The sequence below is a fragment of the Meleagris gallopavo genome, chromosome Z (assembly GCF_905368555.1).
Source record: "Meleagris gallopavo chromosome Z, MGAL_WU_HG_1.1, whole genome shotgun sequence".
Classification (NCBI taxonomy): domain Eukaryota; kingdom Metazoa; phylum Chordata; class Aves; order Galliformes; family Phasianidae; genus Meleagris; species Meleagris gallopavo.
This window is the reverse complement of record NC_139435.1, coordinates 19335049-19360176: the sequence shown is the minus strand read 5'-3', so window position 1 is coordinate 19360176 and position 25128 is coordinate 19335049. Positions and strand designations below refer to the sequence as shown.

The following is a 25128-nucleotide window of genomic DNA, read 5'->3' as shown; positions in this document are numbered from 1 at the left end:
GGGTCAGGGGCAAGGCAGCCTTGCAGAAGATCTGCCCCATTTTTAATAAAGGAAATCTGCCACCACTTACTGATTGTGCTTCAAGTCTTCGAAAAGGTTATTTTGAGGCTTAATAGCTCAAGGATCATGTTTTCTCATAGGTGCATCACCAGCAGTTGAATCTTACTCATTATCTCCCAAAAACTGATGGCTGCTAAATTGATACCAAGAATGCTTCGATATTCTCCGAAGTCTACTTTCAAAAGCAAGGAAAAAACAGTGAGCTGAATATTTTAAATGCAGTTACTCAACAGATTGAAAACATACAGAGAACAGCAGAGTACGCTGGACAGTGAAACCCTTAGGAAAAAAAAAGAGAAGTTATTTTCCTTTTTTAATCGGTAGCAGCTCTTCAATTCTATAACAGCAAACCAAATGCATCAATTTTTAACCTTTAAAGTAAGAACATGGAGTGAGGGTGAGGAAAAGATATACTGCAAAAACCAAGTCTACATGAGACCAGAAAATATTTGAACTACTATGCAGCAGTTGTTTAAAATATGAATAACTAGATCTGGAATAGTTATCCTGATTCAGAGTAGGAGCACATCTGTTTATGAGTAAGTAAATACAATCTAACAGCCACTGGGATCATCTATCAGAAAGAATCAACTGGAAGTTCAATAAGCATTATTTGTATTCTACATAATAGTCTTCATAATAGTTCTTTCAAGACGTTGCAATGATAACACATTTAAAGTCTTCTACTGTGTACTAAATTGAAGGTACCTATGCAAAGTACAGCATATTCCAGTTGGATGGTTCCAAACCATCTCACTCAAATTTTTATATATTACTGCCATCTGCCTGCTAGGCTTTGTTTTCCAAAACAGTACCTGTGCACATATTGCTACAGAGCTGTAGTAAAAAAATAAACAAGCAAACAAATAAAAAAAACCCCACTAACTCAATTTGGTTGATATAATTCATAGTTTAAAAAAAAAAAAAAAGGAAAAACAGTAAAGTCAAACTACTGTCCCCATGTATCAAAATACATGAAGCTTAGTATTTTGATTTCTTTCTTTCAGTACACTAATGCTCTTCACCAACTAAATTCAGGAAGGCAGTAAGAGTGACTGAAAAATGTATGGAAAGCTAAGTGAGAGTTATCTCAGTTCCCCTGTGGATGAGAACAGGTGCTGCAGAAGCCAAGTGCTGAAATGCTGTTATGTGCTACGTCTGGTCGTTCTTGGTGTACACTCAAAATCACAGGACCCTCTCAGGGAGGCATCAACTCCATGCTGTTCAGCAGCTGAAAGCCCAGATATGTTCTAGCAACTCTTCCTAGTGTCCTGGCCACACTGAACAAAATAAATATTTCAATTATGAGTAATCTGAAACAATGCACAATGAAAGCTGGGGAAGTCTTGGGAGCAATGGGAATATTTAAATTGGAAAAGAGCCTGTGGGGTTTTTTCCTATTCCTAATTACAGCACATTGTATTAATCAGGCCTGGAAACCACAAGCCCAAGGCTTTTTGTGACCAGATTGTCATGGCAGCACAAAACATACTCAAGGCCAAACAGGTGAAGATGCATTTTCAGAGCATTTCTGTGGGGATATCCTACAGGTAAACAGCACACGGATGAATTCTGTTCTTTAAAAAACACTGCAGCTTCAGAGAGAAAGTATTCTTGACTGGATAAAAGTCAGTGATCATGTAATTAAAGTACTTTATTTTATTTATTTATTTAAAGTTCTGCTCTCTTTACAGCTTTGTCTAAAGCTCCATCCTGGTACCTACTCGCTTCAATACACAAATACCCAAACACAGGAAAATACAACTGCCCAAAATATGCACAGCTAGATTTGAAATGGTCATAACAATGTAAAGCAAAAGCACATAGTTTGTGTGAAAAAACATTCAGCCTGACAGCAGTTTGGATTGACTACCAAAATCAACTGCAAACTTAATAAGTTATGGAATAATTAACAAGCATTGTTTATACTTTTGTGACTATGTTGATCCGTGTGCTGTTGGCCCTGGTTTTCTAGCAGAAATGTTGTACAAGCTTGGTGTATACAGAAGCATTCCTCACAGCAGCCACAGCTCATTCCTGTAGATGCATGAAGGCTCCAGCCTGACAACGTGCTGCACAGTCCAGAAGAGCTCTTCAGACCAATTTTGCAGACACCACCATTGAAAAGAAGGGCCTCTCTGTTCTTGTCCCAGAGAGCAGAATGGTGTCCACTACAGTTTGTTCACATGTTGCTTTTTAGAAAGTATTCCATGACTTTGGAAGCAAAAATCAAGCTTTTATTTTTGCTTCTCCTCAGTTACTGTAAGAAGTGGGATGTACTTGTTCACCACAACAGACACAGGTACAACATTTGGCCACATTCCTGTCTGAACTGATCTGAGTGCTTTATACAAGGTTTCAGGCTATTTGAGTCATGTTCCCTTTCTACAGAACGCTAAGAATTTTGACTTCTGGCCAAATAAAGGAGTAATAAAAACAAAATAGGCTTTAAAAACAAACAACCCAAGCATTTGATTCATTACCAATCAAAAAAAAAGTCATATAATTGTGAGAAAATCATGCAATAAAAATGGAAACCCGCAACTCTATAAACGTCTAACACCTTCATGAATGGATTCTGATGTACCAGAAAAATAACCATTAGAACATAGATGAGCTATCAGGCCAAAAATATAAGCCAAGGTAAGTATTTTTTCTTTCCATTTTATATTAAACAGCACTGAGAAGATTACATAAAACAAAATATCTGGAGAAGCCACATTAGTGTTTATTAGAACTTTGATAACATACACATATTTCATACCCAAATAAAATGAGCCCTAGTGTGAAAGATTCAAGTGACCAAATATTAATGAACAGTAGAAACATGATTTTCAGATTTGACAATGCAGCTCAACTGCTGGAGATTTGAGAGTTAACAAAAGCTGGAACAAATTTTGGATTTGAATCTCTCTTCTTTGGATGAGAATGTAAGCACTGAGCAAGACAAAATATAAGACAAAAATTATACAAGATACAGGAACTGTAATACCAGGCTACTACTCCTTAACTCATCTCCTAAACAAGAAGTTTACTATTATAGTGCCTCCTTCAGAAACATGCCATTCTTTCAAGAGATTAATCTCAGACTCGTCAAGCATAGCTAGCAGTAAAGAATGGTATACAGATACCAAATGTAATTCAATCTTTTTTGGAAAGGGTAGAAGAATGAACGAAACACCCTGTAGAAAGACATACTCATTTTTTGTATTGTCTTGTATCTCCTTATCCTGGCCTTTTAAGCATGTTTTACCTGCTACACCTTATGATGTCAGAGTTGGCGCTGATACATAAAGTGTTTTTCCCCATTTGTACAACATACCTACACAGTTCTAGCCTCAAACTCGTACAAGCTACAAAAATGTATACTTAGTTTTATATTTTAGAGCTGTATACGCTCCAATCTGAAGACTTAAATGTTTCAAGAAGCAGTGACAGTTTTGTTTCTCTCTTCCCTATCCACTTCAGTTTTCTGACAGCAAGAAATCCCCTTCTAGTTCTTCTCTCTGCTCCTGATCCACACCTAACTGCTTTTCTAGGGCTAAGAAATACCAGCTGCAGTAGCTGTAGATGAAAGCATTATTCACTTGCCCTGGGCTTCTGGAGCTGAAGTCTACGGTTCAATTTGCACAGGTTGTCTAGATTCCATCACCGTCTCTCCAACAATGCATGCACATCTAAATTCAAAAGTAGCACAGGCCAAAGTTTAATTTAACGTTGTTGAGAAGAGGGAGGCAGAATTGTTTTGAAATTCTCCCTGAAAAGCAGCCTGTTGTATTAGAACAAAGCAGCTTGTTTCTATCGTTCCTTTGTTTGACAAGTTTGGGCTGGTTAGAAAGGTCATTTATGCCTCAAAGCATCAAATTAACATTTGAGGACATGAATTTTAAAAATGGCTATTTGCTTCTGCTCTCTGAATAACTAATGCTTTAAAAAGAAAAAAAGGAAAAGAGAAAAAAAGACCTAGCCAGATCCCAAAAGGAAAAATAGCCATTTCCTCAGGCAAACTAGACATTGATTTTGTGTCCATGGCAGCACAAGATGCCTGTATCTTAATTAAACCTCACAAATTAAGCAGGTAGTTGAACCTATGTCAAGCAAAAATATTGTTTAATTGCTGAAGAAATACTTTTGACTGTATCAAATAATTTTCTCCCTTCCCTCCACATAGACAAGCTCCAATACCCAGAGTTAAATCCTTACTGAAAGCAACAAGTTCCAGGCAAGCTTTGCACTGACCTGTAATTTTTTTTTAACACAGCGGTGCTCTTCTTGCTAGTCTTGGTTTTAATAAACCAAGTGTTTACTCATAGCACAAATAAAAACATTGATAAACATTGGGTTTTTAAAAAGAAAGATGCTGGTGTGCTTTCAAACTAGATAACCATAAGCTCTGAGGACCAACATCCCTAAACATGAATCTTTCCTTTCCCCACCCCCAAAAGCACCTGTGCTTTTTAACTAACCCTTCCAACTAGCAACACCTAAACTAGAGATTGCATTGCTATGAAAGACTTACAAACCTGCAAAACATTCTGAAAGCCCCAAATATTTCTTCAAAACCAAATGAAGCCAAACAAGTTATTGCAAGCAGGTACACTTTCAGCAAAAGCTCATACCTGGCCACCTGCTTTCCCAAGCTCTCTGACATCTGTTCAGCTGCATTGCATTTATTTTCCCCTCCCAGTAGATGGAGACAGGAATACAACCCACAGATGGAGTTCCCAGCCACTTGCAGGGCTAGGTGGTTACGGGGATTTTAATTTTCAGCAAAAAAGCTCCAAACAATAGCAGCAGCAGCTCGATGCCAGCAGCCTGCACAGCAGTGCTGGCACAGCCGATGCCAACCAAGTTGTTTCGCAGAAGTGGGGCGGTGGAAGGAGACGAAAGTACAAACACAGTGTTTGTGTTGGCAACCCCTCTGGGAAACATCCCCGCCTGCCAAAAAGATCACCCAGAATTCAGCAGAGATTGCTTTTAAGAGTTCCATTCAAATGGGAGTTGTTTTTTTTTCATTGATGGAGAACAAGCCTTACTCTTGGTTAAGTCTTTCAAGTATTACCCAAATATTCCTGCCAAAAGGTGTGCCTATACTGAACACAGGTCATCCTAGGTATCTCCTTGCATATCTAAGGATCCCATTCCAGCCATCGCAAGAGTCACAAAAACTCAAACACTCCATACTATCTTAAGCAGATGTCACTCAACAAAACACAAAAAAATCAGCTCAGTAGTGTGAGCTCTGCAACAGTAATCTGCAGCAGCAGAAACACTGCCTGCACACAGCTAGGCCCTACTTCATAGTAACTACAATTGCAAGTTGCTAGGAAAAAAAACAAAAAGCTGTTATTTTTGAGGACAGCAAAAAAAAATTGAGACAACAGAGTTTTACACAGCCAAGGGAAGCTGGTTTTCTTCACGTTTCCACCTGTGAAAAGAATCTTATTGTTTTGTGCCAAAACAGGGAAAAGAGCAGTAAGCAAGGGAAAAAAGCGAACTGCATAAATCTTCTTATAAAAATGCTGCTTTATCATTTTCCTGTAATTGTTTTTTGTTGAAACATCAATGCACGGAAAAGTATTAATACAGTTACTCACAGAAGTTGCTTCCAAACACAAAGGAATACTTTTTTTTTTTTTCAGTGTGCTGCTTTCAGTATAAAATCCAGATATTGTGCTTTTACATTATCAGCTTTTTAACAGATTTGAAGTAAACTTATTATAACAGCCATACTGTTCCAACCAGGAAAGAAAAACTGTGTGGATCTAAACAAGTGAATCTTTTTCTATATTATTTTTAATTTCAGATAGTACTGTCACAACATGTTGATCGTAACAACCTACATTATAAGAATCTATGCAGATACGGTTGGCTCAAAGGGCACACTCTGGAGGAGCCTTACAGAGAAACAAACTCCAGAATTTCAGCCTTACTGGCTCCTCCTACATATATTGCAGACCTCAAAGCACTGGGCAATGCAGATGGCACTGTATCTCCATGTACTACTGCAGTGTCTCTGTGACATAAGTACCAGAGTGTGATATGAGGATTTGTCATCACAAAAGAGCTATGTAACACATCTCAGGAATAGAACCAGGGTACAGCATGTTTCACAGAACAAAATTGCATGTACTGCAGTCATTCAAAGCAGACACCAAGAAGGATGATGCAAAACCTCTTTAACCAAATTCCAACTGAGCAAAATCCTGCATTTTCTAGCTTTCAGCCCCACACCAGCATATGAAGGCACATCCATGCCATGCCTGTGTCTCACTTTCAGGGTGTGCCCTTTTACATTCTAAATTGGTGAAATGGAGTCTACATTTAGAAGAATAAGGTAAGATAATGGAAGACAGCAACAGAAAAAGGCCAAAGTCAAAAAGCTATGAGAGTTCAAAGTTAGCAAACACTTTCTACAGCAACTGAAAAGGCATTTAACACAAATTTGAGGACTGCTCCACTCATTTAACTACAGTCCGCTGCAAATACCGTTATTTTACTGTTATTAAAAGCACGAGGAGAAAAACAAAATAGCTAACTACAGCCGAGCAGCCACCCGCATCCAGCCCTCCGGGGCTGCACCTGGAGCAGGGCTCCCAGAGGCAGCACACCAACACGCTTCCTGCCAGCCTCGCACCGCCCACAGGACCTCCTGGCGAATGGCACCGGCTACACAGCCAGGGTGCCTCACGTCCTGGTGGGGGAAACATGGGATGCTGAGCAGACAGAGGAGAACGAAAGCTGTCCAGCGTCTGTGGGAGAAGACAGGAGAGGAAGTTTATGCTGAAAATGGGATAGGACAGGAACACTTTGTCGCTCACCCTCACTGCATCCAAAACCCATCAAGGCAAGCGACAAACCAGAGGGTTTTCATCCTGCTGATTCAGCAAACCCGGAAGAGAAAGAACAAAAAAAACAAACCAGAAAAACAACTCTTCTTTTTTTTTTTTTTTTTTTTTTTTTAATAGAGAGGAATCTCCATCCCCTCTCCAAGAAAACTAAGAAAGCGCAGCAAAGCAGAGCCATTTATCTGCCACTGTGCACTGAAAAAAACTGGCGGGGCACGCAGCAAACTTCCATGCTCCTCTGCTAAAAAAAAAAAATTCTACAGTCACTGGAAATGTTTTTTGTTGCACTTAAAAGTGATTTTTATCTATTCATAATACTCAGGAAAATAGTTCTGTTAAGTGTTGTTTTCTTACCTAAACAAGTAGCTACCTTATTTATTACTCCTAGTTTATTCACCAGCCATGAGAGCTCTGCTCTCTGTTCCCTGGCTGTAGTTCACCAGATGACCAGTCCCCAAAGATTAATCTGGTGCGGAAAAGGAGGAAAGAAGGGGAAGAAAGTGATATCTAACAGCAACCTTGATGAAGTCATTTTTCCTTCAGACACACGCAAAACTGTCCTTTCAGTTAACATCTCTAGAAAAGTGAGATAAGGATGCTTCTTTAGTTATTAGAACCCAAGCAAGGATGACAAGGATGCAGTTTAGCACCAGAATCCCTTTACCCAAAGGGTCAACACAGGGAAGAAACACAACATGTTACCTAATATCCTGCCAAGAAAGGGATTGCCCATGGGAAGCAGCTAGCACACACATGGTATTCACCAGAGCTCCATCTGACTGCCACTCTACCTCTTCATAGAGGAACATACCAATAATGCACAAAGAGGCTGCTCCTATGTTGTATCAGAGCTGTGGAAAAGTTTTGGTGTTTCATTCCTGAATACTTACATTGACATCATCCTAAGCTGGTCGTGCTGCACCCAATACAGATGTCTACAACACAGGACCTTGGCTAGTAGGGCACAAAGGGAAAATATAACACTGGGTACTGGCACTGCAGCACTGCTCCATTTTTCTGTTCTTTTTTGCTAAAGGCTGCTCTGCACTTTCATACTAAGTATGCTACTGGGGGCATTTCCATTTGGTTTACTAGAAAAAAGCCTCTCGTAGAATCACATCTAAGTTTGTTTCACTGAGTCATCATGATGAGGGACTGCTGGTGAGATAGCAGGGTGCACTGCACCTTGAAAACAGTCCAGAATAGAGAACTGAAACAGCAGTACAAGTATTTACCATAACAACAACAAAAAACAACTACAAAAGACTGAACCTGAATTAAGGTAGAAGGAATAAAAACAGCAACAACAACAATAAAAAAAAGAATTGTGGGCATTTTTGTAAAATCCACACATAGTTAAATTTAATCCTTCTCTGTATATCAGTTAAACCTCTGTCAGTTAACTTCAGAAGTAGAAATATGTTTAGCTTCATGCTGCACCTATTCTTTGTAGAAATGCAGAACTTATAACCCAATCTACCTAATTCCTCTTCAATATACAGCAATATTAAAAGCTTTGAAGTCCTATTTCATATGGTCTGTGCCACATTTAGCCAGACTTAGTCACTTTACAGCTCAAGAGGAAATCCCAGATTGTGCTCACTGGAATGAGGTGTAAAACTAGTCTGATTCATACTGGCAACCCAGAGGCTTCGTCGCAGTCATGCAATTGTATTACTGTTGCTCGGATGCCCCAGACAGAAGCTGAGGCACCACTCTGGTATGTGCTGTCCAGTAGCAGTCATGAAATGTAATAATAATCTCCAGCAGACAAGACAGGAAAAGGAGAAAGCAGTGCACAGCAGAGTGACTCACCCAGAGGCACAAAGCTCCTCAGCAGTACAGAAATCCACCTCTGATGAGATCTAAAGAAAGCCTCAGCCACTGACTGTGCCTCCAACACCTGTTTTAGAGGTGTTTCCCACACTAGTACATCTGGTCCTTTCCAGCTCTGTGTAAGACCTGGCTCCCATATTACCTGAGAATGAACCTCATGAACTAGCCTTGCCCTGCACTTTAACAAGTTTTCCTTAGTAACAGTTTCAGTGTGCATTATCTTCCCTCTGACTGTTCTCTCGTTTGTTGTCTTTATGATTCTGAACAGGTAACTACGGCTGCTATCTACACCAGCAGTGCACTCACAGGAGAGAACTGGGAAAGCAATGAGAAGAGGGATTCTCCCAGGTATTCTCCATCTCCCTCCTCTGTCATCAGCTCCACGATGCCTTCATAGTTGAGCTTGATCTGGAGCCCTGCCGTCAGCACCACCTGCTCACGGCGAGGTGCTGTTTTATACACGGCTGCCCTGTGGTAAGGAACCGGCCCAAAGCTTTGCAGCTGCTAGGGAAGCAGTGAGATCAGTTATGAGAGGAACGGCAGCACAGAAAAATAAAACTGAGAGAAGGAAAACAAGCAAAATAAAGCCAAGGGAGCAGCTTCAAGAAGCTACTGGGACCTGCTTAGCAAGCATCTTGACGGCCAGAATCCTCTACGAGCAGCATTTCTCCTAAAACACAGAATGAATAGCAGCAGTAAGACTTCCTGCACTGTTACGCTGCCGGTAAGGCTGACCTCGAACCGCGTCTCCCGCCTGTCTCGCAACCGCCTACTTTCCGGGTACGATCGCGTGTTGCGCCGTTCCGTAACCCGGAGCCACACACACGCACCGCGCCCGGGTCGGCCCGACCAGACCCGATCCGCCCAGACCGGGGGGCGCAACGCCGCCCACCCCGCGCGGCCCCGGCGACGGCAGAGTGCCGGCGGGCAGCGTTCTCCGCGGCCCCGTGGCGGAGGAGCCGCCCCCTGCCGCCGCCATGCCGGCTGGCCTCGGACTGAACCGTCCGTGCTACGTCAGCTGGCGAGGAGGCCGCATTCCTCGGCAGTGCCGGCAGAGCCGCCGCTGGGAAGCTTAGAAAGCCCTCAGCTGGAGCGAGGAAAGCAGAGCTTGGCCGGCGGCCAGGCGGCTGAGCTCAGCGTTTTGCAATGCACTTCCTTTTCATCGAGCCGCTTGCATAATGCCGGAGGGCCGCTCCCGACGTTAACCCTTCGCCTGCCCCGGCGCGAGCTGGCGGCAGCCGGTTCCGCCGCGGACACGCGTGGTCCCGTCGCCGGGAGGAGCTTTCGTTTCGCCTGTGTCTCCATCGACTCCGAAAGAGCACGTTCCTACTCGGAGGCTCCGAGAGGCAGGCGCGGCCGCCCGCGGCGCTCCCAGCGCAGAGCTCCGCCACCGGCACGGCGCTGTCCCCCGAGCGCCGCAGGAGCCGGCAGTCGTCCGCGGCACGGCGGGAAGCTCCGCGGCACTCGTGTCCACCGAGGTGTAAGAGCGAAGGGAAATGCTACGTGTGACACTGCCAAGTGAAGTGTCAGCAACAGCATGCACCGATCTCCTTGATAAGGCACGCTCGCAATTTTCTATTTTGTAACATTCTGAATCTTCTAACCCATCAGGTTTAGCTCTACTTCTCAGAGCACACACACACAGAACTACGTCGCTAGCATGTGCCAGGATTTGCCCTATAGCTGAACACGCATCCAGTGCACACTGCCTCATCCAGTGAGGGAGACTGATGTCAAAGCAGACAGGTGAGCACCCTAGGAAACATGTGCGTAAGATTTAATAACTTCAGCTGCCAGCAGCACACCACTACAATAAGACTACAGAGACTATAAGCTGAAAACAAGTAGCTCAGTGTCACAGCAAAATTAAAGACCAGTTCTAATTCAGCTAGCAAATAAACTTCAGGTGTTTCGTGAAGAATTTTGTCCGAACAGACAGTTTTGATCACCTGTCTCCCACCACCACTACCATCACCTCTTACTTCTAACTCCAAAGGAACAAATCTACATACTTCCCAAAGAAGAGCAACTACACTGCTAGATCACAGCTTTATACACCTATGTTTAAAAACACAGGCTGTTTCCTACAATGAGTATCTATGTTTTAACCAGAAAACTATAGCTTCCCCACTAAAAAAAAAAAAAAAAAGAAAAAGCTATCTCAATCAGCAGCATTCCTCAGAACTGACACTGCTCAAGAGCTGCCCAAACCCAATAAAAGCTGTGGATTCAGAATCCGTAATTTGTTCAAGCTCTAAAGAGACATCATAGCACCAACCTGTGCTCCTAAGCTGTATGCGCAGGTAGCACAGGGAAAGGCAGGATTCTCATGCCCTTTACATCGCACACATAACATACAGGTAATAACAAATACCTCATTTTTCCACTACTCCTTTCATGTTAAGTTTTATAAATCTTCACAGACTGGCCAGCTTGCCACCACGTACAAATTGAATAGTTAACTGCTACAAATAGAAGCATCTTATCCGGATGCATAACTGGATACATAACACTAGGATTTAAGAGCATGGAATGAATCAGTTCAATGTCTTCAAAGCACCAAGGCACTTATTTGAATAAAAGTTCCCCCTAGCTACTGTAACTGCCACAACATACATATTTTAAGCCAAGATTCTATCAGCATACACAGCAACATACACACAAAAAGAGTACATGATGGGGTGACTTAACAATTGCTGTGGGGATCATAACTTTTAGTTTTCTTGACATTTACAAATTCAGCCTCTGCTTTAAGCATGCAAACTACTTCTTCTCCATGTAATACATAATTGGGTTGGAAAGGATCTATTCCTTTATCTGATCTATCATTACCATGTGCAATTCACAGATTTATAATCATTCGTCTTCCTGAAATATGTCTAACAATGTCAGTTCCAAAAACAGACTACAGTGATCTACTGGGTAATTGACAGCAGCATTAAGGGGATTTCAGCTGAGCTTTGACTCTCCTCCTTTAGGGATCACGTTTGGGGTATGTGCACGAACTATTAAGAATAGTTCCCTGTGGGAGTCCTCTGCTATCCCAGTGATGTCCCCAGCTCACCTTAGCCGATACAAGCAGAGGAACTTTTAGTACACTTTGTCAGACACTACAGATTGCTATAAGATTCCATTTAACAATTACTTTCTACATCCGAAGCAACCAGATAATTTAGTTTTAGCCTCATTTATAATGGTTCCTCAGGTTTATTTCAGGCAGCTCCCTCAGTGAAAGCAATGTCACTTCAGTGGTTTTTACCATACCCCTACAATTATCTGAACAGTGCTCAAAATAAAGTCCTTCAAAAGCCTCCCTAAAATAATCTTATTCTTAAGTGTCTCCAGCTTCTCTAATTTAGATCAGAAACATTTTAAGCATCTTTGGACTGCTTTAAAATATCTCTTTTTAGCTGCAGAGGAAAAGTTGAAAATTACAACCCCCTGGAGCATTACAAAAGAGAAATAAACATGCAGTTTCAAAATTATCTCCTAGGGGCCTATGAAGGCTGCTCCAAAATTAATGCCTCCTATTTATCTCCACAGAAACTCCTACAGATACAAAGAGCACAATAACACTGCTTGATAGAGCAAATTCTCAACTACAAAACACTATTTTTCAACAAAGTCACCACCAGTAGCTGTGCAATGAACAAGAGCCTGCATACTACACTTGTAACAACCTGCGCCAGCAGAGGTGACACTCTGTCACTGTCACCACTGCTGAAACGCAGCACCCACTGCCTCATTGTGCTCACACCCACTGTATGGACTCCATCAATGTTCAGGAAGTGTTGATGTGCCACTGACACCTTTGCTTTATCCACACTTCCATGTCAGGCACTATTCTGTCAGACTGCCTCTCTGCTACCATCTGCCATGTGGTAACAACATGGAATGGGATACTGGTGGGAAGGTATAACCTCTACTTCCATACCACCAGCATCCACCTCTGACATCAAGGACCAACACAGTAACATAGGATGCATGACTTTCAGAGCAGCCCTCGTATTATTTTTAAGCCTTTTGGTTTCAGAAGTAACTAATCAATTTCTAGTGATTTCAGTTGTCCAATGCTGTACAATTATGTACCTGTTTAGCCATGAAACCACAGATTCACATCTTTGTTCTCAGTGCCTCTTCCTCTTTCTTTTTTTGCTACACCCATTTTCTTCACTATTTAAGAGTAAACTTTTCAAAGCTAGCGCTAACTGGTAACATGAGTTTGTACAGCATCTAGCACAAACAAGATAAAACAAACAGTCTGTGAGCAGACTGCAGGTGGATTAGTGCAGAGGCGATGGGGAGTGTACATAAGCTACAGAGCAATCTTTCAGTCAAAGGACAACATCTTCACCAAACCAACAAAAACTTAAACTAATCATTCGGACTTCTTAAGATGAATAAGTATTTTTATAAAAAGCTTTTTCTTTGTTACATGAACACAAAGAAACAGGAAATCCAGAGAAAGAAAACTTCTCCAACCCATGAATAAGGAAGTGAAGGGAAATGAAAGGACAACTCATCGTAACGATGCAGTTAGAATTTCCATTTCAAGAGAAAAACCAATGTGGCTTTTATAACCAATATGGATCTTTATTTTGATTGCAGTTATAAATAAATTACTAGCCTTGCAATTATTCTTAAAGACAAACCATCAGTACTAAACTACACCCTCTTCAAATTTGGCAACTCTTCACAAGTTCTATTTAAGAACCAACTGAACTCCTACACTTCATTTTTATAGACTAAGACATGGATTTCTCCTGTGAGCTCTGCACTTTCAGAAGCACTAGCTCTTCTCATCTCTGCAAACCCGTATTTCATTGATAGGAGGCCTATAAAGAAATAAAAGTAAGTTTGGAAGAGACGTTAATTCCTGACAGTTTGTAGTACAGTGGAAATGCCCAGATACGGGATGTTTTCACAGAGCTGTTACTTTGTTGAGCTATGGTGGACTGCCTGCTTTATGAGGGCTGAAGACGAAGGGCTGAGGGCCAGGCTATTTCAGGGATTCTACAATGACCTAAGGATGCTGCAAAAGGAACAACCCTTCTGCCATTTCCTCAGTCAAACTGGGTATGTTCCAGGAAGCAGAGCAGCATACATTCCTTTTTTTTTTTTTTCTTCTTTTTTCTTTTTTTTGTTCTTTTCTTTCAACCAGCAGAGACAGAAGTAGGAAGAAGCTCATTCACTGAGGCTGCGTTATATATGCGTTGTTTGTTTTTTAACACACAGTACTACATCAGATAAACAAAACCCCAGAAAGAACCTTTGAGGTGAATGGGATGCTTTGCTGTCAGGTACTTTCCTTCCTCCACCTAAGTTCTGGGTGGCAGGCAACTGTAATTGCTCCCTCCTTCTGTTTTGTTTTCTTTGGGAAAAACTTTAACCTAATGTAATTTAAGAGCTGGATAGGACAAATTAGGTGTGCCAGATAGAAAGGGGATGCCCCTTCCTCCTCCCCAAAGAGAGATTTACTGCCTTAGCATAAGCACAGATTAGAAGGAAGGTAATAAAGCATTCCATTAATGGCTTATGATTAGCATTGGGAAATCCACAGCACCTCAGGCTAACACACCCACAGGCATGGCTATGCGTGCCACTGGTAGCACCAGGCAACGTGCAGGAACCACTGGTGCTTGTGCTTGCTACCGCAGTTTTCCCACAACTCTTCTCTGATCCTACAAATGGAACTGAAGCAAAGAATGGACCAACTAGGGAAAAAAATAAACCATCTTTCAATGGATAAGTTCTCTGATCCATAACACCACACCCAGCCACATCCAAAACAAAAACCCCACTTCTGCTGGCACAACAAAAGGAGAAGAGTCAACAAAGAAGCAGCTGAGGGCAAGTTCCATGCATACTGAAACTGCAAGAAACGCACACAAAATCACAGCCTGAGTCTTACATACATATGGAATGAGTTCTCCCACTAGCCACAGCCAATGGCAGAATACTAGCAAAACTTCAGCCCAATCTTCAGAGTTACTTTAGTAGGTTCTTAGCAGTTTAAAACATATATAGCAGTAACACTGGTTCTCTCCCTGATGTATTTACAGAGAGCGTGAAATGGTAAGAAACCCTGAACCCACATGTTATTTATATTGCTAATCTGACATGAAAATAACAGTTTCTTAACATTTTTTTTCCTCAGCACTTAAGCCACAACACTCATGTATGAAGCAGTCTGAAACTTTCTCAAGCACTCTGAAAACATAACTGTACCCAGTGCAATTTCAAGTAAAAGATGTTATGTTCCAACTTGTGTTTCATTATGAGTTGGTTCAGTGCATACATGGCTTGTTTCTCTCTCACAACAGTTTTGCAAGCCTTCAGCATAGGTTAAACCTGTTCTCTTGAAATGTCAAGCCCCTACAAGAAGAGGCAGGAAGCCTACTTATAAATTAGACTGGAGTTTACTATGGTATCTTCCAACCTTTACAGAGAGCTGTTCTGGTTCAAGTTACAGTCTTTGCTGTATTTTCTGCAATATACTATTCATAATAAAATGCAATTGCTTGCAACAAAGCATCATCAGCTAATTAGAACTGCAAGTTTAGCATCTAAAGGAGTGCCACCACAAGAGCTCAAATGAGAAATAAAAATTTATGGCAATATATTAGCATGGTTCAGCAGTACAATTGTTAGAATTGTATATCATGCAAGAAAAAACATAAGATGCTTAAAAATAAATATAGTTCATAAGCCACTAGCCAAGTATCTGTTCAAAACAGACACTCAGGAATCACCTCTGTTACTCACATTTTAAGGAAATTGGAAAAAAAGAAAAAAAAAAAAGGGAAAATTCCTGACTTTCTCAAAAAGAAAAAAGCCAGTTAAAATTTTGATACTGCTGAGGCAAAACAAAACGAACAAGCAGAATTGCCAAGTATACTGAAACACTGCAGTGTAACTGCAAGAGGACAAAATTCAAAGGAATGAGACTCAATGCTACCAGCTGATATACCAAAAAAAACGGCGATTTCATATTTATCATCCAAGTAAAGCTACCCTTACAGGAAAAAAAGAAGCTAAGACATTAGTAAAACATGGAACTTGAAGGATGTTTAAAAATCATAGCAACAACACTGTCTACAGCAGTAATGTTAGCAGTTTAAAACAAAGCCTCCAGGCTCTAATTCTACCTCCTAAACACTGGGTAGGAAGTTTCATTTGTATCTCAATGCACTGAAAGATTTTGGCAGTAAATTAAGGATAGGATATAAAATTAGATAGATAGGATGGATAAAATAGAGGACTGCCCTAAACACAACATACTTGAAAAACAGTAGTGGAGTTCCACAGAGTTCAATTCAGAGTGCCTTTGTGAATGGGGGTAGCCCCTCTGAGAAGGTAGGGGTGAAGATCAAAGCACATCAGCAGCCATTGAACCTTTCACTAAGTCTCCTGGAAACTTCACAACAACCAAAATTATAGAAAGTGGCCTTGCCAAACTGAAATGTATTAATTCACTGTAATTAAGCTTCTAAAAAGATCTTTAGGGAAGAAAGTGGTCCCCAGCACGAACCTGATTCCACACAATGGTATAAAGAGAAGGCTCCTAAAGTACTAATACAAAAGAACTTAGTAACACTGAGGTACAAACACTTACAGAAAGTATCTGTCTCGTTGCTCCTAAACCACCTTATTTATCAAGGATCAAGTCATGAAAATTCAGTACTGCAAATCTTTTTATGTCATTGCTGTTCACAAAATGCATCCATTTATAGTTATCTTTTTAATGAACAGCCCTTCAAGTATTAATTAGTCAAGTAACTGGTGGTGGCAATCTCCAGTTTTACCTGAAATCCTGTTACCATGTTTAATCACTATGCAACGGCATGAATTATAAGCTATACCAGAACTCACACTGAGAATTCACTGTCCCATGCTCCAAGGAAGCACTGAATGTTGATGAAAGGGATGACCTTGTAAGTTACTACAGCAGGTGAAGATAAGAATGGTATACAAATAAATAAATAACTGCTGTCACAAGTTTGGCAGCAGCCACATCTGCTTCCAAGCTAGAAAATAATTCTTTAAGGTAAGTACATTTCCTTTTCCTGCCACAGTATTTTTTGAGAGTCACTTCCCTTTCTGTCAGGTAAAATGGGCTGAGGAAAAACAAGATGCAAAGAAAATGGTTGTGCTTTGGGACCAGCTCTCACACAGGCCTCTGCCAAGCAGCAGATGAATCCTCCCTAATCAGGGGGCTGCTACAGCAAAGGCTCCAGGCACTCTAGGTCAAGGGCAGCTAATTACACTCACGGTAAGCTGCTAAAACTTCCTCGGGCCCACACCACTGTGTCTCTGCTTACTTTATACTTGTGTAAAAGCAGCGAGTGCACTCAAGTTTCTCAAGAGTGTTCCCAGAACATCCTGAAGCTTCCAAAGCCAAACCAGAAATTGCTGTACTAAGTGATGCATCTGTAAGCTGCTTCTGTTAGCTGTGTTCTGAAGATGAGAGGAGATTAGAGAATAGAAGAGGCGTAAAAATGTGAATGTCAGAGAAGAGATGAGAGAAAATGCCAGACAGCCTGGCAGAAAAAGAAAGCCAGAGAAGAGAAAAGAAGAGAGGAGAAAACCAATGAAGGACAAGGGAGAGGAGGTCCATGAAAAGGCCAGGGCGGATCAGAGAGGTCAGATACAGCAATACAAGCTCAGAGAACATTGGAGAAGGTTACAGAAGAAGGGACAGGGATACAACATGGGGGGGAAAAGTAAGGTCAAAGAAAAAGGCAGCAGGACAGAAGAGAACAGGAAAGAAAAAAAAAAAGAAGGCCAAAGAGATGGTCAGAGATGACGAGGTCAGAAGATCAAAGTAAATCAAAGAAGGACGTAGGTCAGAGGGTAAAGTAGGGTCAGACAAGATCAGAAAATTATGTAAGAGAAGGACAAAGAAGCTATGGAAGCTCAGAGGTATGTCACAGCAGGATAGACTTGTCACAGCGGACAAGATTAGAAAACAGGTGGTCAGGCAAAACCTGTCAGGTCAAAAGAAAGTCCCAAACACACTGATGTCCTCTCAGTCACTGCTTTCCAGTGACCATGACAATGAACATTGGAGGCAGACGATATGAACACAAAGGGCCAAACTTATTAGCTGCTTATTCCCCTGTCAAGGAGAAAAAAAAAGAAAACCCATCAACTTTACCCAGATGTTTCTACCAACAGCTCTACCAGACCAAGTTCCTTACACTCAAATAACTTTGCTTTTTGGACTAGGATGATCTATTTGCCTCCGCTGGTTAGATATTTAAATTCAAAGCCATTAACACGTTCTTTAGTTCCTAAATTCCATTAATATGTCACCTCATTGCAGATTTCTAAAACACAGAATTCTCCTTAATTCTTATTTTGAAGAACCTAATTTACATTAGCTAGCTCAAGCCCAAGCAAGCTTTTCTTACTGCCTTCAGCGACTGGATTAAACTTAGGCAAGATGAAATGCAGAATTTGAGTGGTTGAGACTGGTGAAACTAATACTTTGCTAAGGATATTCATGGCATGGAGAGAATATGAATGAATGAGCACATAGGTAGCTCACTCAGTAATGAATCTTCTGGCTGTACTTTTTGATACTTTCCTGTGTGTGGCACAATCCTAAACATATTTTTTTTTTTGCATAGTCACCAATTACACAATATATGAACTTAAAGAAGTCTTTATGGTAATGGAATGGTACATTCAAGATAACCCTGTCTTTTTCACAACTTTTCTTTTTTCTTTTTAAACACATCCTCTCAAAAGCAGTAGTAGTGTTTCTGCATTGCATTCTAATCAAAACATGTAGAAACAGCCATTTAATCTCAGTTATGAACTTCTCAAGTTGCACCAGGGGAGGTTCAGTTTGGATATTAGGGAAAATTTCTTCAAGAGTGGTAAGGAGCTGGAATGGGCTGCCCAGGAAACTGGTGGAGTCACTGACCCTGGAGGTGTTCAAGAAACATTTAGATGTGGTACTGAGGGATGTGGTTTAATGGAAAATATTGATGACAGGTGGACAGTTGGACTAGATGATCTTGGAGGTCCTTTCCAACCTTGGTGATTCTATGGTTCTCCAGCATACGCATCTCCATCTGTTGTTAAGATATCCAGAAGAGCATATAGGAAGATTACAACTTAAGAAGTTCCAAGGCAACATAGGTCCACCCACATTAACAGAACAGCAAGTGAGTATTTGACAATTAGGTTGTGGCTATGACTTCATCCTTGCACATCCAGAAGTAATTGCTGGAAATGCTTGAGGTTTTCCATCAGGAGTTTAAAGAAAAGCAGAACTTCAAGGAAAAGAGGGAAACAGAGAGCAGAGGAGCTGTCAGGGAATTTTGCCTGAACAGCCCTAAGTATGGACATTTTAGAACATGACCATTTGCAAAGGAAACATTTATATATTAAAGTTCTGAGGCGTGGGTTGAGTACTTGAGTCAAAAACACATTGCTCATTTGTATAAAGAACATTTTCTTGCTTCCTTCTTGTTCTACTTGGAAGAAAATCTGCAAACATTTATAAAGCTGTATCATTACTGTGCTTCAAGCTTTCTTCTCCTGTTATACTCTCTCAGAAACTAACAGCAATCAGGAAAGCTAGCTGTCCATGCAATTTCATATAAGCAGCAAAGTCCCATTGTTCAGTTTTTAAATACATACTTTTTCCATTCAACTATAAACTCCACAGGGCAAAAATTGCTGTCTTGTGTGTTTACACAGTGCATAGGAACAGGGAAATAGACTTGCAGCTTTGGACCTCCTGCAGCACAATGAAAGCAGCAAATGATAAACTCAACTGTACATAAGATGTGTTATCCATTTCCTTCCAATACACTGACGTTCCCATTACAGGTAAGCTTCTTGTTTTTTTTCAAAGAGTGCTAAAAATAAATTTGATGGGTATCACCAGAATTTATTACAAAAAAAAAGTGTTTGCACATCACTACTGATTACAGTGTAAGTCACAAGAGAAAAGACTGGTCCTATGATACTACATTTCTGTTTCTACTACAGAAGATGAAATATATTTATAAACAACAACAACAACAAAAAAAAACATACCAGAACTTTGAATGCAAGGTGACATCTTTGCCTACATCTATTATTTTATTACCTTCTTGTCTTCCATCCATACACCAGCCTTCTATGTTGAACACAATTGGCCCGTATTTCTCAACTGTAATCCAAAAGTCAAGAACGTAAAGTTGTTTATTGAAATGACAAAATTAGGAACCATACTCCTTTAAAAATATGGTAATCTTTGCCTTTTTTAAAAAACAAACAAAAAAATCTCCTGCAGTATCTACCTTGAAAAAAAAAATTCTTCAAATCTCAAACAGCATGGAAGGGAGAGCAGAGAGGTGCCAGGGTCAGTTGTTCACTATTCCATTTGACAGTTATCTTGCAAGTTGAGCTGCAAACAAAAACTTTGTCTGTGAGAAAGAAAGCAGCAAGTGGGTCACCTGCAATCAACTTCTGTTAAACAGAAACTGAAGCAAACTGCAGAAGCAATCACAACAGACAGATGGGTTATCAAACAATAGAATAATAGGGAAGAAAATGCACAATTAATGAAGTCATTCTGTAACTCCTCCCAAATAAAAGCAGTACCAATTCCAACCCCACCCACTTAGACACTGGTACTGGTGCCCGTGTTGTAAATTCAAGCTTTACTACTCTTCCTCTCCAAGATGAATGGAATTGTTCCAACTACATAGACAGGGTAAACAAGGAATCATGACTGTTTTTCAATTTAAGCAAGTGATTTTACTACACTGCTGTTTGGGATTAAAGGTTGTATCTGAAACTTCAAAACTAGAATATGTTACATTGTTCTTTCACAGTTCAGTTGAAGAATAATTAGAAGCTTCAAAAGTTAAAACTCATTACTTTCACTACAAAAATACCAATAAAACAAAAGAAACTTCAGTCTCGCAAACTCAAGCACTCATTCATTAAGAAGGTTGGAAGGACACCCAGAAGCAAACAATTCATATACTACTCTAAATAGAATTACCATTCACTACCCTGAACCTCCATGCTGAGAAAAGCAATTATTTTAAAAAAATCATAACCCACCAAGAACTATAGTTTAAACAAGTGAATGGGCCTTACATTTCTGAATAAAGCAGAATATTTTTTTCTAACCTTCAACATATGACCATTCTTTGCAGCTATCACCATGGTATCTGCATCCAGAATTAAGAATGTGGCTTGCATTTCGTGCATCTTCCTGCTCAAATCTCAGGAGGGAGTACGATAGAACAGTAGATACCTAAGTAGTGCATAGTACTGCTGTAGCAGTTTGTAAGTGTGCCTGTCAATATTCTTCAATCTTGACCAAGAGATCAGAGTCCCAAAAACAGAAGATCAACTCTGCCAAAAAAAAAACAGACTAAATAGTGACAACTCTCATCTAGACACTACTTCTGATAAAAATAATAACAACAGGCCTAAACTGTATTGATAACAGATCAAAAATCCTATAGCTTAAATTCAGCTGCCAGAAAACACACCATCAAGAGCCATTAATGCCTGCTGAAAGACTCAAAAAGCCCAATACCTGCAGAGTTATTTTTGTTTAAAAATCTCCTTTTAAAGCCCGTTCTTAATGGACCAGTTATTTTTTGAAAGAAACCAGCAAGGACTGTTTTTTAAAAGACATTTTAGTGCCAAACAAATACAAACATGCCTTAAGTGATTAGCCACATAACTACTGTTACGCTATTCACTTGTACACAGATTAGGGTATCAAGTACACCATAAATCCAACTCCAAGGGTTTCTGTTTTTAGTGAAAAATTAGATTTAAGCTCTGCAACCAGTTGTTCGCTTTCAGTAGATTCCACATTAGCAATATATGCCTCAAAGCACACTTAACTGATTTAAACTCAGGCTAAGGCCCAGCAACATCACCTGTGTTACTGAGTCAACAGTGAGTCTGTGCTCAACTACAGATGTAACCAAAGCTATGTTTGCACTAGGAATGCCCAATGATACACCCTCCAGATATGACTTAGTATAACCCACACTCATCTTTTCATGGGGGCAACCAGGTTCTGAAACTGCAAAGAAAAAGCAAACTACTATGGTTAGTCTGTCTTAATGCACATGGCTCTTCATAGGATGAACTGTGTCTCAAAAACTGCAGGTGACCTTTAAAAACAGTTCTAGACATTATATAATAAAGTTTGAAAAAATACAATCCAAAACAGACCAGAATTTTTTCTTATTGTATTTTGTTATCAAAAACTAATATACCCAAAACTTCCCAATGACATGAGATAGGATAAAGCTAGCAAGAAGAGTCGCAGACAACTTCATTTGCAACAGGTGAAGAACGTGCTACAGAACAAAAACTGTTAGAGAGCACTAGATGAGTGGAAGGGAATATGTTCATAATAGTGTCTAACCAAAGAGATCCCAGAATGACTGTGAGCTGAAGTAATACTGCTCCCCATAGACTACAATGTGCCTTCAACAGCTGACAAAACTTGCCACAAGCGGATTTTAAAAATAAAATAAAGAAGCATCGATTTTACAATAGAGATAGGTCATTTGGATTTGGAGGGATGTACAGAACAACTGCCACCCATGATCTTTCTGACAGTCAGCTCACTTTCATCGCTAATGCAGAAGAACATTCTGAATGGCATAATTCACAGATTATTGTTGAGCACACTGTGTTTTGATAGCCCTACATATAATAAGTCAGTGAACTGCTCTAACTCAACAGTTTTCAAATATGTACTATGCCCTTTAATAAAGGAATTATAAAATGTGAAGATCTTTATAGACAGTATAGTTAAGTAACTGCAAAGCAGAGTAAATTAAAAACAGCATAAGAAGCTTAGGAAAGAAAAAAGGTGGCTGTCACCAACTTTAAATAACTCTCCATTGTTCAGTGAACACAGTGCATCTTATCCTCTGTAAAAGCAGTCTGTGCTCTGAAATCTGCTGTAACGAAGCTCAATGCCTACTGACGCACAAGAGGCAGAACTGCATTATTCTGTAAGATTATACAATCAGCACAGGACTGAATAAGGTAAACAGACTGAGAGTCTGCTATAACAACCTTTTTCTAATTGGTAAATTTAAATATTTTTTTCCAATATTTGATATCACTTAAGTTCCCAATGAAATGCTGAACACAACTGTTATTTTGATTGAGATCACATAATTCAGCTAAGCTCATAATTCTTTACTCCAAGATACCTACAAAAGCATTCAACAGCAAACATTTTAAAAGAGATAGCACATCATATTACAAGTGTTCTTTAAAGAAGAATTACTGTTGGTTTTAGACTAGTAGATTAATGATATTTTATAAACTGAGATAAAAATATCTGTTTGCAAAGATTGCACAAAGTGCTTTTTTATATTGTTCTGCACATAGAGACAAACAATTTACTCCTAGCAAATGAACAAGTTTAATTTTGCAACACTGCCTTGCTCCATTTGTGCAAGGGTTTATTTTCTATATGTCATTTACCTCTCAGAGTGAAATGGGGCTGCCTTCTTGTTATCGTGCTGCTATCGTTCCTCTTCCTTGAGCCTGGAGAGCTCAATGTGACTTCGGCTGGCGCAGCCCTCCCCCAGGTCACTCACACAGTGGCCACCCTTCAAAGCAGAACATGCACTTCTTCTTCAGAAAGTTCTCCCTCAGCAGCGTTGCTGAGTTACATGGTTGAACGTCAGGGTAAACAAACAACTGAAGAGTTAAAGGAGACACAGAGCAGACCAAGGCTTTGTGGCAATGATTTAGATGCAAACAAAAATGTGGGGAGGGGAGATAAGTAGCATACCATTAAAGTTATCAAAGTAACAATCCATACAAGGAATAAGGTACTATGGTTGTGGAAAGAGTATTACAAAGGCAAGAGCATTGAGATACGGCTTTATGAACATCAGGAGTCACTTATTTTGAATAAGTTGCAGGAACTCTCCCACATAATGTCAGATTCAGGATAACTGAAGAGCTCCCAGACCTACAGGGTTTATTTATTTAATCTCGCTTAACCCCAGCAACACCCCTGTTCCTCACCACAAGACAAATCACACTACTTGACCAAGCACTTCCTTCCCTTTATTTTAACTTGATTATTCTGCGCTACAGCATTTTGCAGCCCCAAAAGCAGCAGCACATTGTTTTCTTTGATAAAAAATAACATCCTTCAAAGACAATAAGATTAAAATAAGTATCTGTCCTTCAGGAGCAACGCAATTGGGAGGAATTAAGTTTCTGGATATATTTCTGGTTTGTACCCATGCTGCCAGCTGCCTTTACACTTGTGCTTCTCAAGAAAGCTTTCCTCCCCCCAGACCTCCAAAGGTCTTTGTTGCAGTCAGAAGTCAGCTCACTTTACCCTGAAAGCCTGAGCTTTTGTCAGCTGTTCACATAAGAAACATTTGTGATGTATGGAAAACCTATTATTACTGATAAAAAAATGAAATCTGGCAAGTAGTTTGTGTTTGTATTGAAAGAAAGTCTCCAAAACACCTAAGGATTTCTATAAAGCTTCCTTCCCCAGCCACCCACACCAATTTTTTTGAGAGTCTTCAAAATCTGTCTGTGTAAATAGTAGTATAAGCATAATTAACACAATGCCAAAAATTGGCTATCCCTTCACTACTGCTAATGTGAAATTAGCAAAAGGAACAGTTATCATCTGCACATAGCATTAATGAAGGTTTTGCTACACATCCTGTTCTTACATGAAGTGAAAGGCTAGCTGAGCTGATACAAAATCTAACGGGGCAGTTGTGTATCAACTCCAAATGCTGTCAACAAACAAAAATAAAAAAGTTTTCCTAAACCTCCAGGCACAGATAAGAACTGCATAGCTCTAAGTGAACTGATTAAAAGCCACATATTTCCTCCACTTGCTTTTTTTTACTCTCTAAGAGCTGGTCGGTTAAGATATAAAAATGTGACCAATACCTTATTTCAGACATACAAACTTAAAATGATGACCAAGACACAGCATATTCATCCTTCATCCTATTTTCTGAAGAAACACTTTTTTCCTAAATGACCAAGCCTGAGTCAAACTACTTCAACTTTCAGTTGAGGTTTCTCCACTGTGTTCTGCTCACTCCCTGCATGTAACAAATTAAAGCAAGCTTAAACAACATATGCTGAACTGCATTCAAATATAAAAGGATTTAAAAGTTTGCAATCATCAGGAATGTTTTCAGCAAATAATATTTGAAAGATTTTCATGTTCAAACCATTGCATCTGCTGAGAGCAAGTTCATATTCTGCTTTCAAATGGGAGGCCCAAATGTCTAATGCCTCCGTGTTCAGTGACACCTTCTTAACAAATGGCATGGGGTTCAATTTTGCCTGTCTTTTCTTGTTACTTCCACATGGCATAGAGGAAAAAGTAAGA

General features: G+C 40.1%; 1 protein-coding gene across 4 annotated transcripts in view; it reads right to left on the bottom strand.

Moving 5' to 3' along the window:
* The window catches only part of ZSWIM6 (zinc finger SWIM-type containing 6), a 113855-nt gene that overhangs the window by 71086 nt on the left and 17641 nt on the right, over positions 1 to 25128 (bottom strand). Inside the window, exon 1 of one of the 4 annotated variants that reach the window (XM_085212585.1) lies at positions 23229 to 23411. The exons of 2 other annotated variants lie outside the window; for them this stretch is intronic. Coding sequence is in view for 1 of the 2 variants with exons in the window: in XM_085212584.1 (XP_085068710.1) it covers positions 19852 to 19870 (19 nt within the window). In the remaining variant the exon portion in view is untranslated. Of the gene's footprint in view, positions 1 to 19851; positions 19886 to 23228; positions 23412 to 25128 lie in introns of those variants that run through there. One more of the 4 variants, XM_085212584.1, reaches the window with a different exon arrangement.